The sequence below is a fragment of the Lethenteron reissneri genome, chromosome 46 (assembly GCF_015708825.2).
Source record: "Lethenteron reissneri isolate LAM-NWPU_2019-01 chromosome 46, ASM1570882v1, whole genome shotgun sequence".
NCBI lineage: Eukaryota > Metazoa > Chordata > Hyperoartia > Petromyzontiformes > Petromyzontidae > Lethenteron > Lethenteron reissneri.
Genome location: NC_083824.1, coordinates 11,735,348 through 11,747,568, shown reverse-complemented (window position 1 = coordinate 11,747,568; position 12,221 = coordinate 11,735,348). Strand labels below are relative to the sequence as shown.

General features: G+C 53.6%; 1 protein-coding gene across 1 annotated transcript in view; it reads right to left on the bottom strand.

Moving 5' to 3' along the window:
- Window positions 1–1,554: 1,554 nt before the first annotated feature.
- LOC133354168 (dmX-like protein 2) overlaps window positions 1,555–12,221 on the bottom strand; it is a 63,385-nt gene continuing 52,718 nt past the window's right edge. Inside the window, 3 exon segments of the mRNA XM_061570795.1 lie at window positions 1,555–10,902; window positions 11,304–11,521; window positions 12,126–12,178. Coding sequence (XP_061426779.1) covers window positions 10,714–10,902; window positions 11,304–11,521; window positions 12,126–12,178 — 460 coding nt within the window. The 3' untranslated portion in view covers window positions 1,555–10,713.

Genomic DNA, 12,221 nt, shown 5'->3' with positions numbered 1-12,221 from the left:
AAATAATTTGCATATGAAGAGGAATTTAGCATATTTATGGGAAATGCGTAGGAGGTGGGCGGGGGGGTTTCAAAGTCATATTATGCCCGTGCATTATGCAGGATCAGCAGCATCAAAGGGAGGGGGTAGGGGGTCGCATTAACAAAGGGAAGGGATGTTAATAGTATGTAGCTGCAGTAACTAAAACCACCACGTAAAAAACTAAAGTATAAACTACATAGTATCATCAGTATACTAAATATACTCTCCAATAAGCTGAGCTACTAACAGTAAGTCATACATTACAATTCTATGTCGCAAAAAATATAATATGCTTCCAGCTAAACTTTTTTCCTTTACATCACACGGGTCTACCCCGTACTATATACTACCATAGACAAACCCAACATTAAATTATATACTGTATTACTATACACAATCTATACCTTCGACTATATTACCCTAAGTATTATTCTACCTACCCTACTGTATACCACACTGCTGTATATTCACTATACATCTTCTTGGTTCTTTCGGTAAAGTCACGTAGAAGGGAAGTAATGTCTATGGTAGTATATAGTACGGGGTAGACCCGTGTGATGTAAAGGAAAAAAGTTTAGCTGGAAGCATATTATATTTTTTGCGACATAGAATTATTACTTCCCTTCTACGTGACTTTACCGAAAGAACCAAGAAGATGAATCCCTGCAGTCACGAAAGCTTTAAATCGAAATTCACTATACAATTACGATACTGTATATTACCTTATACATTGTATTAATCATTACATTGTTCTGGGCTCGTCTATGGAATCTCGCCTGGGTCCTGCGTCTCGTCGTCTCCGGGTCTCCGTCTCGAGTTAACTCGCTACTCACATCGTGAGCCACATCGCCTCCTATAGAACCCGAGTTACGTTCAGTGTTACCCGCTAGGGAAGATGTTAAATGCAAGTGCTGCCTCCCAGTCCAGAGTGTGTGCCTCCGTGTTGAACACTACACTTGTACAAGTTTGCGCCGTGACTAAAATCCATAGCTAACATTGATGGTCCTTGCCAATAAACATCTTGCAGTTCACCAGGGCTCGCTCAAGCGAGCCTCACTCTGCTGATGATCAGCAGTCAATGATGAGACACTGTCAACACTATTCCAGACGATTTGCTTGTTTTGAACCAACGCTGGCATGTATAAAACAATATAACTATTTTGTTTCATGTGGATGGGCAGATATGTGAAAGAGGTGTGTGTTGTTGTCTGCTTAAGTTATTTGTAGTGTGTGTGCTGTAATCAAACAAACGATGTTGTTCGTCACTGTACAGTTAGGGCTCATCTTGGAATAGTGGCGGTGTACCGTAACGATGCACCCAGGCCAAAGCTCTCTCCGCTTGCAACCCCACACTGACGGCCGTGGTGAATGGAGGTGACGGCTCAGATAACCCCCCAGCCCCCCCCGAGACCCGCCTGGGCGTGCGGAGGGGGTGGTGCCGGTCACCAGCCAGTGGAGCGGCAAGAGTCGAGCAAATCGACTCGCGCCACGCACGCCGCGGAACACACATCTACAGCAGATAACGCGACGGGATACGCAAATTAGATTTATTTGTATACTCAGGTGGGATTTACAGACAGGTGTGCGCTTGGATATATATATTCATAGATAGCAGCCCCATTGCCCCCCAAAACAAGACAATTACGCTCAAGGAGAAAGTATAACAATATGACATATTCCTTTCGTTCCGATTCAGCCCATTACAGACACAAATATGACCCGTGTTGCCTTAACAGACTCTTGGGGCAAGTGCTGTTAACGAGCACCTATGAAGGCCGGCGCGGCACACGAGGGTGGGTGGCCAGCCACGCACGGCCGCCTGTCTCCCTCGTGGCGATGTTTACACACCACACCAGGTACTCATTTGAGGCTGAGCTGACCTCGGGAAGGAGGAGGGGGTAGGACCGGTTCAGATAATCGTCGCTGGTGTTGGTCGTGAGCGGGAACCGGATTCTCGTGGACAGGTTCCTTGTGTAGCGCGCTAACCACCGTACGACCGCTCCCCAAATTGCACAAGAGACACTCCTCCAGAGGTACATTGTACACAGTGCACGATCGCGAGCAGCTGGGATCAGTGCAGCGGGCGCCTTCGATTGTGAGACGAGAGCACGTGACACAAACGTACGGCCTACTGCACTAGCAACTAGTATAGCCCGTGGCGGCGCACTACGAGAAGTCGAGGACGCAATTAATGGGTAAAGAGAACGTCATGGGCACGGGAAGCGAGCAGACCAAGAATGGGACCTGAGAGTGGAAAGGATGGGAAAGGAACTGAGAAACGAAAGAAACGTGTCAGGAGCGCAACGAAGATGTATTAAGAGGCTGCACGTGGGCCTCGACGCTCCTGCACCGGAGGAGCGGCGTCTGTTTTCAGAGGGGGCGGGGTAGAGGAGAGGAGTTCAGAGTGGGCGTGGCCACACACAAGCCACGTGGTTTACAGGAGTTGAGCTGATTCAGATGCCGTGGCTATAGTGTGCAGTACCCAATAAACCGCCAGCGTTAACGATAAAATAAAAATAATAGGGCTATGATTTTTTGCAGTCGTCGCGCTTTTGTGGAGTTGTGTTTTTTTTGGCGGTGGTTTTAAGCGGGGAATTTAAACGATCCATTTCAGCTGTAATTGTAATTTCAGTACACGATTTACACGTGACAAGGTACTGCGAGCTGACACTTGGTGGTGAAGGACGAACATAAGTGAAGCCTTATTCTTAAGTCGGGGCTTTCAAACAAAACCTCCGGGCTTGCAATCTAAATATCTTGTTAACGAGACTCTTTGGCTGGTTAGAAGGGTTTTATAAACATTGCTGCTTCGGTAAGCAGCAAGTACCTTGAACACAAATATATATTTCGGTAAACCCAAGAAAGCTAGTGCTGCTTCTTCTGGACGATTACTGGTCACGTGGTGATAATATAATCATACAACGGCTGACTCAGCCCATCGTCTATAGCGATGAGACTCTGCAGGATATAAACCGAGTACCAGGAGCTTTCACGTGGATAGAACTGTCCCTGCCATGGGAATGTGGAATTTCCATCACTGGTTCAAGGCCGCCAATAAAGATTAGAGGCCGCCGATGCTCGTTTGAGCGGGGAGATCCACAGAACGCAGCCCACCCCCTTTGGAGTTATTTATTTACATTTTGACCCCGCGGCTTTCTGAGAGTGGCCCCCTTCTGCCAGAGCCATCACGCGGCCATCCCACGGCGACTTTACACAGCAGCAGGCGGCGCGCTCTGCTCGACAACCCCAAAGGTGAAGAGGGAACTTCCTCTCGGCCGAGATTCCGCGATGACGTTCGCGCTCGGCGCTCCGCACCCTGCCGCGGTCACGTGTCCGCATCAACCCAAAGTGTTCACGTCTCTCGCTCGGAGGTGGAGATCGCACGTCGCACGACGGGGGCCCCCTGGATCGAGACATTTCAAGGAAGATGACAAATCATCGGTTCTCGATTGACGGGGGCAAGCACTCTTTTGTTACGCGCAGACAATAAGTATCGAACCCTAATACAGTATTCGTGTTTTTTATCCATTTGATCACGCAAATATAAATTCGAAGTTAAACCCGCCACCACCCGACAGTCAATTCGCAAGGTTTGTCACGTAGTTACGAGTTCAGCACACCGCTTGTGTGTTGCACCGCGGGTTTACTCAAGTAGAAACGCATTGGCACACGTTGTGTTTACGTGACAAACCTTACGAACTGGCTGTGTCCGGTGGTGGCGAGTTGAACGACACGTTTTTATTTACGCGATCTAACCCCCCAAAAAACTCGACTATGGATAATATTTGTCGCGAAAGCCTGCGACTGCGTGTCCATTGTTTTTTTGTATCAATGAGGAAAAGTGCTGGGACAGTGGTTAGCCCTCTGAACTTGTGACCCAAGCGTTGATGTTCAGCTGCGGCGAACATGAGTGGCGAGCCATATCTGAACCGGAACCCACCCACCCGCCTTCCCCCAACCCTGCAGTGAGTAAGCAGCGTGGTGAAGTATGGTCAAACAATCCCGATGACCGGCGCGGCCCCGCGGAGACCTTCATCTGGCAGTGGCGTTGACAAAAGGATGTTACATTTCATTTTAAAAAGTAAAACATTTCCCCACCCGAGAAAGGTGCCATCTCTCAACTGCAGTCAGCCGATGCCTTTTTCTCTCTCTCTCTATGCTCTGAAGTAGGTCCATTGCCTCAAACGTCAGCCTGCTCGATATATCTTCTTCATTATACGACAGTGTTAATGACAAATTGTGGCGTATGCCCCACAAATGCAAAGGCAGTCCTTACCATTTATTGTCCGCTATTTTTTACTTGAGACAGCTGGACAGAGCGCAGTGGCGTATAACCACCCCGAGCACCTGGACTACAAGCCTTGCACTTAACTTAACACAGCCTAATATCCTAGTACGATGCCATACAGGGTCTCATTATTATTATTATTATACACCATATAACACTAATACGGCACACGGTGTTGGTGTGTGTGGTGGGGGGGGGTGTGAGAACGGTTGAGATGAATTTTCACAAAAGCATCACTGGAATGTCAAATATAGTCCGGCAAATCCGACCTTGAATTCACCGATGAACCAACAACGTACGTTACAAAAATGGGCTCGTAATAACAATACCAATCACTTGTTTATCCCGGGAGGGATATTTGAGGTGCTTTCAGCCAATCCACGAGCGATGATGCGTGCGGGAGGGATACCGCAGCACCCAAAAGAAACGCACGCGTGCGAGGGGGCAACGCTCTATCCCGTCGAGATGAGTCTACATTCTGCTGGGCCGCCTTCTCCTGGCGAGCCAGGGGTAAGGCACTTTCCTCGATGCACGCGGGGGAGCGAGTCTCACAACATCCGCTTGCGACCCACCAAGCCCCTCGCTGCTGCTGCCCCACAGTGCCGGATTTCCAGGCCGCCACGTGCATCGCAGCCACCACCCAACTCGTGAATCGGGGCTTCCGCGTGGGGAGCTTCGCAACCAGCCTCGCGGTTCCCTGGCGCAACGTGCATCGCAGACATCGATCCCAGTCGTTTTTTTTTTAAATCGCCAATCCCCTGAGATGCATTAATTCTAATTCAATGTCACTTACTCTGCCCGACTGGACCCCAAAAGATTGGGAGATGTATTATTATTATTATTTTTCACTGTCACCGAGTCGCCAACTGGCCATCGTCAATATGAACGTCTCCTGGGCTTGGCTACTGCAGGAACCTCACACGAGGCTTGTGAACAATGCAATAGAATGGGAACCGCCAGGAGGGATCCCTAGGAAGGGGGCTGACTTGGGGGGGGGGGGGGCTTTGCTAGGAGGGACCCTAGGGGGGTATGCGGCGGAGGCTGTGTGTGTGTGCTCCCACACTTGGCGACTGACCCTCAAGCTGACCGCGCGTTCATCGTGCACTGGAATGTGAGTCACGCGGGAGGAGCTCCGCCGTGATCCCCACGACCGCTCGCGACCACGGCAATGTCCGAATCCTCGGCTCCCCCTCCACTCAATCTCTTCCTTTCCTCTCGGAGACGGTGAACCGAGCCCGGCTGTAACGGGGTTTTAATGACCACGTAATTACACCCCCTCCCCTCCCACATCAAGACGCGGCCCTGCAGCAACATCGCTCAAATTTCCACACTGCACTAAAATGAACGAAACGTCAACAAGGGCAGATTAAAATAGCTTAACGTTACACCCCCCCCCCCCCGGTGCAGTGTGAGAGGCACGGCCACGCGGCGAGAGATGCGATCCGTCCCGACTGCAGCGGCGGTTCAACAACCCCGGCACGTCACCACCCAGCTGTTGTCACGTCACCACCCAGCTGTTGTCACGTCACCACCCAGCTGTTGTTACGTCACCACCCAGCTGTTGTTACGTCACCATGTCTGCTGTCAGTCATGTGCATAGCAGCAGCAGCAGGGTGTGAGTTTCCACACGGACTGTAAAATAATCTTTTTTTCCAAACGATGCAGGAACACAAATGATAACACATTTTTTTTAAAATCAACAAATCATTGGGGGGGGGGGGCATCGATGGCGACGTTGGCGCCGGGCGCTCTCCCGGGGCCGCTTCCCCGGAGCGTCCCCGGAGCGAGCGCCGGGCGCGTGGCGAGATTTGGCGTCAGCCCCCCCCCCCCACCACGACCGCGGGGGGGGGGGGTCCGCGTGAACTGCGCTACCGTGGTCAGCACGGAGCACAGGGGGCGGGAGTTGAAATCATTTTTGCTATAAAATGTTATTATTTCTGTATTAAATTAAATGAGTCATAATCAAGAACGAGAGAGAGATCGCAAGGCCCCAGGCAAGCAGGGCACGTGGTCGACTCGGGAGCGCAAAGGATCCCCGGGCTCGCCGGTCACATCCGTCTCTCGTGGGCCCTCTTGTTTTGAGAGTTTTTTTTTCAACAAATTCCAACCCACTCGGGTCCGCGGATGTCGTCGGTCTCCCACGCGCCCTGCCCGTCGAGGCGTGGGGATCTCTCCCCGAGTGCGGCACGCTCCAAGAGCTGCAGCGGGACGGGACTGGCTCGGTTTGGATGCAAAATCTGGTGGGCGAATGGTTTTGTTGTGCTTGGCCAAGCCCTCGTCAGCCAGAGCCACCCGTCACCTACGACGGTGAGTATCCCAGGAGAAGTAAACAAACCAAACGAAACACAATCAAGTGAGCAGGCTGCTTGGCAACGTGCGGTAGAATGTAACGAAAATAAAAAATCACGGAAACCCCCCTTCTCCCTCCTCCTCATCATGGCCAGCTCAACTCCGGCGTGAAATCCAATCGTGCCAAGCGGCCGCACATTCGCTGAGAGGGCCGCGCGCATTGCTGTTTGTGCGCCTGGCGGGTGTAGCGAGGGGGACATGCCGGGCCACGCGGAGTGGCAGCACGCACAACGGCAGCGTTCATCACCTCGCAAACCTGCGAGTTGCACACACGCAGAGTGAACGGGTCACTTGGCCGTGGTCAGCCATGCAGGTCAGTGTCCGGGAGGAGCGCCTTTGTCGACACGGAGCCTGCTCCTGTGAGAACAGGAGTCCACTACTATCGCGTGCCGTCCTCTATACATCAGTTGTACACGCTGCAAACAAAGGTCGCGGTTTCACAATGGTTATAGGTAGCATCCTGCCATTATAACACGATTACAATATAAAGAACAGACCTTTTATGGCAAATGCAATTAAAGTAATGCTTGTTTAAATTATGGCATTTGTTTTATATTTGAGCGGAACGCTGAGATTGCACCACGCGGGCGGGCGGATTGCGTCACCCACCCAGAATGAGTAAACTGGCCTCTAGAACCCGAAGCTCACAAGCAACGGAATACAGCATCCACGTTCCGCATTGCCACTCCGCGGCTCTCGGCCGTCATAATAATAACAACACAACACTTGACGGAACAAAAAAACTCAACGACAATTAAGACATCAAAAGTGAAGGAATGGCAGGCGATTCACTGCGCGGCTGACAAGACCGGCCGAGGGAACGGCCCCCCGGGGCCGCGTCTGGAGCGACGCGCGCGTGGGCGCGGCGTTTCCAGATCGCGATCAAGGAAATAAAAGCGACGCTCGGCAAGCGGCGGACAAGGCGCCGGCTCCGCGTGTAAACGTCGGCGCGTTCCTCACACCCGGGGTAGCGCACGTGGCACGAGTTCGGTACACCAGCCGCCCTGCGGACGAGAACCGAGAGGAGTGCCTTCCTCGTCGAGGCGTTTGTGACAATCGGGGTTGTTTCTGTGCAAGGTCGTGGTCGAAAACGCCGACGCTTCGGACTAAAAGAGATACCCCCTTCGCCTCCGGCCGAACGACTCGAGAATCATGCGATGATTTTTATTGGGGCATGTTAAAAAATACATTTTGCGAGGCTAAAAACTAAATAAATAACTGGATTTGCGAACGCGCGCGGAAACCGATGGCCTTCGCCCTGTTCAGGCGTTGTGCAAAAATTGGCAAAAAAACCCCATGTGTCACGTTTCATTAATTCAACACTCGGGTAAGTCGTGTTTTGTTCAAACCAAACGGGTCGCTTGCATTACTCATCAGCAGCGCCAGGCAGAAATAAAAACGACTAATCGTCTTGCCAAAGCGGCGCGGTAGACCTATCCGGTGTTCTCAGCGGGTTCAGGTTTTTTGGCAAAAATGTATCGGTCTCCAACACGGCCATTGCACAGAGCCCTTCCAGTCCCAGCGCCGCGCATTGCGCGTGCGCCAAGTTGACAACGGGCGACGCGCGAATCCGCGGCTTGGTCCGTTCGTCCATGCGGGAGTCGGGCGCGCCGCAGAGGCGTCGCCGCCCGCAGCCCGGCCGGGCTCCTCCCGCACACGAACGGAGCCGGTCAAAGCAGCACATTCAAGCACCAAGGCAAGAAAATACGATTCGTCTACAAACTACTCCGAGCAGCCGGTGGGCACAAACAGACCCCGAGGGAAGATTTCCCGTACTCGATAATGCCTTGGGAGGAGCAGCGGCGGCGGCCAGCGGTTTAGCGCGCCGCACCCGTCGTTCTCAGCCGTGGCCGGCAGCGGTGCCGAGTGACATCCGGAACCGCTCAAGGGCCCCACGCCCTTCACCGACCCGCATCAACCAGCGTGGCGACGGTCACGGCCCCCCGTTACCCACATGGTGCGGGGGGAGATGCCGTCATCCAGCACAGCTGCCAAAAAATTACCGATATAATGCCTTAGGAGGAAAGTCGGGAAAGGCTCGTTCAAGTTCCATGATGCGACCTCGGGCTCTGCGGCCTAGCCTGTCCCGCCACGATCATGCGTTCAGATTCAAAAGTCATCTCCCACCAACGCAGACAAGAACACCCGAGTGACGCAGAAGCGATGGCGAGAACCGATGCCCTATCAGCCAAACACAACAACGGCACAAAATGTTACGAGCCAGCGGCCAATAGCGATCGAGCGTTTGAGGTCACGGCATCGCTTTAAAGCGATATTTAACCTCACGACATGTTGCTGTAAAGGGCAGACCGGTCTTCGACTAAACGCCGTCGTTGTTCGTTCGTCGCGCGTGTTCCGTCACCCTCGCGCAGTACCAAAGGAACACGATGGCCAGCGCCAGCTGCGCGCACGCAAATATGGGAGTGTTGCAACAATCCGGTCTGATCAGCAATTCTCCTTCGTGACCTCCGCAGCTTAATAACAAAATAGGAAAAACGTTAAAAGCAATAATAATTACAATCATGATCCAAAGTGACACCACCCTTACCCCCGAACAAGGCATCAGGCTGAGAGAGACTGCACCCGATCACGTGCACTGTACGAGCATTTCGCGCTCGCGAACCCGCAGCGCCTACACACGACCATTGGCGAAGACGAGGTCACAACGGGCACTGCGCATCGTCCTTCCCCCGCACCTCCAGTTAACACGGTCGGCTGGCCACGTACGGCGGTGCGAAAACAAGTTCACGTACGTAGGTACGCGCGTTGCATGCAGCTCTCTCGACAGCGACGAGCGGTGCGCGCCCAACCTGAATCACGGCGATCATGCCCTGTACCCGTCAAACGCTTTGCACAGAAACGCAACGAAATTTACAAACGCCCCCCTCCCTCCCTTCTGCAAAACAAAAAACAAATCACATTTCCGCCCGGATTACCCGCGACCGCAGCACGGCACCGCCTTTGCCCACAAAAACGGGCGAAAAGAATGTCCGGGAGCATGGCCACTCGATGCAAACCAACAACGGCGATGCTCCGACCCATCCCCTCCCGTCGGTTCAAGTTTACGCCTTCAAAGTGGAATCATTTACAAACAGCCAGAGCAATATACACATATTTATATTTTATTTTACATCTCTGTAAATGTCTCCTCATATATATTTTGTTTATCCCAGCTTGCGACCGTCACAACAAGAAAATAATACCCTAACGAGGCCTTTGAGGTGAGGGGTGTGCTTACACGTAGGTGTGTTCAAGCTCAAGCTATAGGTTGTACGAGATGTCCCCCCGAAGCTCGTCTCACACACACGTTTGCGGTTTTCACACACGATTGCCGTACTTGCGTTTGTTCGTCAAACGCCCTTAAAACCCTCGTTTCGTCGTCTCGTACACGCCATATTTATATTTTACAAGCGATAAAACATCACGAGGAGGCTGGTAAAGTGACGGGGGCGCGAACCCTGCTCATTGACTCTCTCGGGCTCTCCCGCGCGGAACCCATCAATATCCCCCTCGAGGAGGGATAAAGCATCCGTCACTGGCGGCGGCGGAAAGTCCGCTTGCACAAAAAACCAACAACAAAAACTACTTCGAAACAGAGGAAAAATAAACCGCGTAGCTGCGTTTGGGGAATTTTTTTGTTATTGTTCCCGCTGTTCTCCAGTTATTATATCCAACCTATGAACGGTGCGCGCACAGTCAAGACGGGAAGACGCCTTACACGCAGCGCATGCCGTGCTTTTACCGGGGCCGCAGCCGGGCGCACGCGTAGGCGCTGCGGTTAACCGACGCTCGGTAGGACGCTTCGGGGCACAAGAAGGGTGCCTGCCCTCCCCGCCAACCACGCTTCAGATCGGCCGGCACCCGGCGGTAACGCCGAACCAGTGTCGGCCGAGCCCGTCCCCTGTAGTGCAGGGGGCCCCGACCCTGCACAGTGCCCCTTCGTGCTTTACTCCGGCACGAGTGGCCACGTTGTGCGTGTGATGCGTGGGTGGGATGGGGTTAGTTGGGCAGGCGGGCGGGCGGGTGGGCGGGCTGGCAGGCGAGAGTGGCGGTGGTCACCAGCCGCCCGAGTGCTGCAGCAGCACGCGCGTCTTGATGGTGCCGTCGGCGCCACAGGAGAAGACGTGGCGGCCCGGCCCCGTCTCGATTTGCATCACGCCGGCGCCCAGGTGCCGGAAGATGGACTGGCGGGCGTGCTCGTTGGCGTAGGTGCTGATCAGTGTGGGCGCCGGCAGGGACCACACCTGGCACCGTGGGCGGAGATTTACAGAGTTTAGTGAAATTGGCTGCGATAAATTTCCACGTGATAAGCCCACTTCGTTGAGCTGTCATTTGCGAAAGCCAGGTCGTTTCTGAAAAAGAGCGATATAGCTCAGTGGGCCTTACCTGGCAAAAAATATAAATAGTTAATAGTTTAGTTTATAGTTTATCCATGAGCACTATAAAAAAACAAAGCGCCCTCCCATTTGTCGTCATAGACTGCAGGGTGTGGGGTTAGGAGTCAGCATGAAGGTCAGGATTAGAGGTTGGCGTAAAGGTTATGGTTTGGGTTAGGGGTCAGCATGAAGGTCAGGGTTGGGTTGGGGGTCGGCGTGAAGGTCAATGCTCGCCTTGGCCACGGGACTTCGGCCGACGGGCCCCTCACCTTGATGTTGCCCTCGGCGGAGCCGGTGAGGAAGAAGCCCTCGCCGGGGTGCACCGCGATGGCCTTCACGGCCGACTCGTGGGCCTGCACCGTGTGGCGGGCCACGCGCTGCCGCAGGTCCAGCAGCGTCACGTGGCCCTTGCGGCCGCCCACGATGAGCGTCTGGCTGCGGGGCGCGTAGCCCAGCACCGTGGCGCCCGCCTCCAGGCACTGGAAGCCTGCGCCGGCGGCGAGGGAAGTAACATCAGCGACCACCGACCCCCCCCACCCCCCATACCCCCCCCCACACACTGCGCCGATCACTACGTCGCCGCTCCGATACCCGGCCAGTATCTGGCCGGGCCCTCCTGTTGTTATTATTATTCAGGTTAACGTCAACATTTCCAGTGAGTGCAAGGTGGCCCTCATCTCATGCTTATAAGCCCTGAGCTAGTGGTGGAAATTCCTCGTTCCCATGGCGAGGACGAGTCTATTTACTGCTGCCAACTGTGCAATTACTTCACAAGTGGAAGATCAGAGATCAATGTGACCGGGGGGAGACTGAGCAACGCTTCGCAGGAGACCTCTTTACGAAATCACCGGCCGAAGCCTTCATCCAGAAAACACATGCAACGTTGGCATGTGGGTAGAACCGTTGGGTCAAAGTTGCCTCAACGTTACCCCAAAGTTCCACGTTTACTGGGTACGTGGCTCACATCACCTCGATGTAGCTCTTCACGCAGACTCTCGCGGCAGGGCAGCAGGAGAGACCGTGCGAGTGAGCGGGCACACACACACACACGCGCCGCTGCCGCTAGGTATCGCGGGTGTGACGAGGCATACCGTGCACCAGGCTGCTCCTGTGCGGCACCAGCGTGTCCCACAGGCGAACGTTCCTACGCAGGAAAAACGCACAACGCAGTTATATCCATTTGCTAC